Raw genomic sequence first — 1,839 nt, 5'->3', positions numbered from 1 at the left:
CCGGACAAAGCACTCGGGACAAAATATATGTGAAATGCATTGAAACAGCAATGACAGCAAAAATGACATTTTTTAAAAATTTCAAATTTCCCGCCGGTTCCGGCACCCGTACGTCCCGACATCACAGGGACCGGAACACGGAAGCCGGATGCCGGCATCGGCCGGAGGAGATGGCCGGGGACTCTGCAGGGGACACATCGTGGGAGCGAAGGACAAGGTAAGTGCTGCAGGGACCCCAGAGCAACGCCGCATGGTAAACCCGAGTGTAGCTCGGGGTTACCGCTCTTGGTATAGAAATTTTACCCCGAGCTACACTCGGGAATACCGCTAAGGAGGTTAAACATGCTGAATATTCTTGTAATTTTTTTAAATACTTATGAACATTTATTTTTCCTGAATTGCAAGTTTAGAAAGTTGACAAGATTTCCAATAACTTTTTTCAAGTCCTTATTCCTCAGGCTGTATATTATTGGATTCATCAGTGGGGTGACCACAGTGTATAGCAATGGCAATAATTTACTGATGTTCAATGACTGTCCTCTACTAGGTACCAAATAAACACAAACCATTGTACCATAATAGATGGAAACAACAGTTAAGTGGGAACTGCAGGTTGAGAAAACCTTTTGTCTACCAGTTATAGATGGGATGTTAAAAATGGTGACAATGATATAAATATAGGATACAATGATAACCGTGAAAGGGATGACAACTACAACAGCACCCACCAAGTTCACTTCAAGCTCAACACTGGTGGTATCAGAGCAAGAGAGGTCTACAATTGGATGAAAGTCACAGAAAAAGTGATCAACTATATTGGGACCACAAAATTGTAATTTTGATATCCTTAAAGCAAAAATCAGTTCTATTAACATGCTTAAAATCCAAAATGTGGTAACTATCATCCAGCATACCTGGTGGCTCATTATCAAAGTATAATGCAAAGGTTTACAGATGGCCAAATATCTGTCATAAGCCATCGCCATCAGAAGAAAACACTGCAAAACTTCTGAAACTGCAAAGAAATAGAACTGAATGATGCAACCAGAAAATGATATCATGGCCTCCTTAACTAAAACAGCATGGAGCGTGTTGGGAAGAATATCAGTAACTATTAAAATATCCGATAGAGACAGCTGAGAGAGGAAGAAGTACATTGGAGAATGGAGGGTTTTGCCATAGGACACTAAGGTGATGATCAGGAGGTTCCCGCATATGGTCACACAATAAACCATAAATAAAATTAAAAAAATCAAATGTTGTACACTTTGATGGGTTTTAAATCCTATGAAGTGGACCATGGTGATTCCGGTTATATTTTTCTCATACATAGCCTTAAAAAAAATAATAAAAAGAAACCAATCTGAGTATTGTAGCCTTCACTGGATGGTCAAAATTATTTGTTCCTTATTGTGGCTTAAGATGGAATGCAGTATGTCACTAGTATGATGGAGAAATTTCATAATTCTTTTTTATAGATCAATAATACATAAGAATGCATCTCAAGCCTGGTACAGGGATGTTTTTTTTTTAATGACCTAATGCTACAGGAATGGTATTAATATGAACTGACCAACTGAAGAAAAATCTGCCATCTTCCTTAAAAGCTAATGCTACTTTCTAGGGGTTACAATTGGTCAATATTACCAATTACTCCTGTATATACAAGAGCCAACATTAGAGCAAGTTAGTCTTTTACCAGGGCTGTGATATGCATACGTGTTTTTTTCATCCTCTAAGCCAGGGGTGGGCAAACTTTTTGACTTGAGGGCCGCAATGGGTTCATATATTGGACCCGGGGGCCGGACCAAGAGTAGATGAATGATGTGTATGTGTCAT

General features: G+C 39.3%; 1 protein-coding gene across 1 annotated transcript; it reads right to left on the bottom strand.

Moving 5' to 3' along the window:
* Positions 1-374: 374 nt before the first annotated feature.
* LOC149452598 (olfactory receptor 1468-like) lies at positions 375-1,331 on the bottom strand. Its single transcript, XM_089689281.1, has one exon. The coding sequence runs from the start codon at positions 1,329-1,331 to the stop codon at positions 375-377; it is 957 nt and encodes a 318-aa protein (XP_089545407.1).
* Between the last annotated feature and the right edge of the window lie 508 nt (positions 1,332-1,839).

The sequence above is a fragment of the Staurois parvus genome, unplaced genomic scaffold (genome assembly GCF_062004578.1).
Source record: "Staurois parvus isolate SC_StPar_1 unplaced genomic scaffold, SC_StPar_1.0 ptg000470l, whole genome shotgun sequence".
Lineage (NCBI taxonomy): Eukaryota > Metazoa > Chordata > Amphibia > Anura > Ranidae > Staurois > Staurois parvus.
Note: the sequence above shows the minus strand (reverse complement) of the source record. Positions and strands in the feature narration are given on the sequence as shown.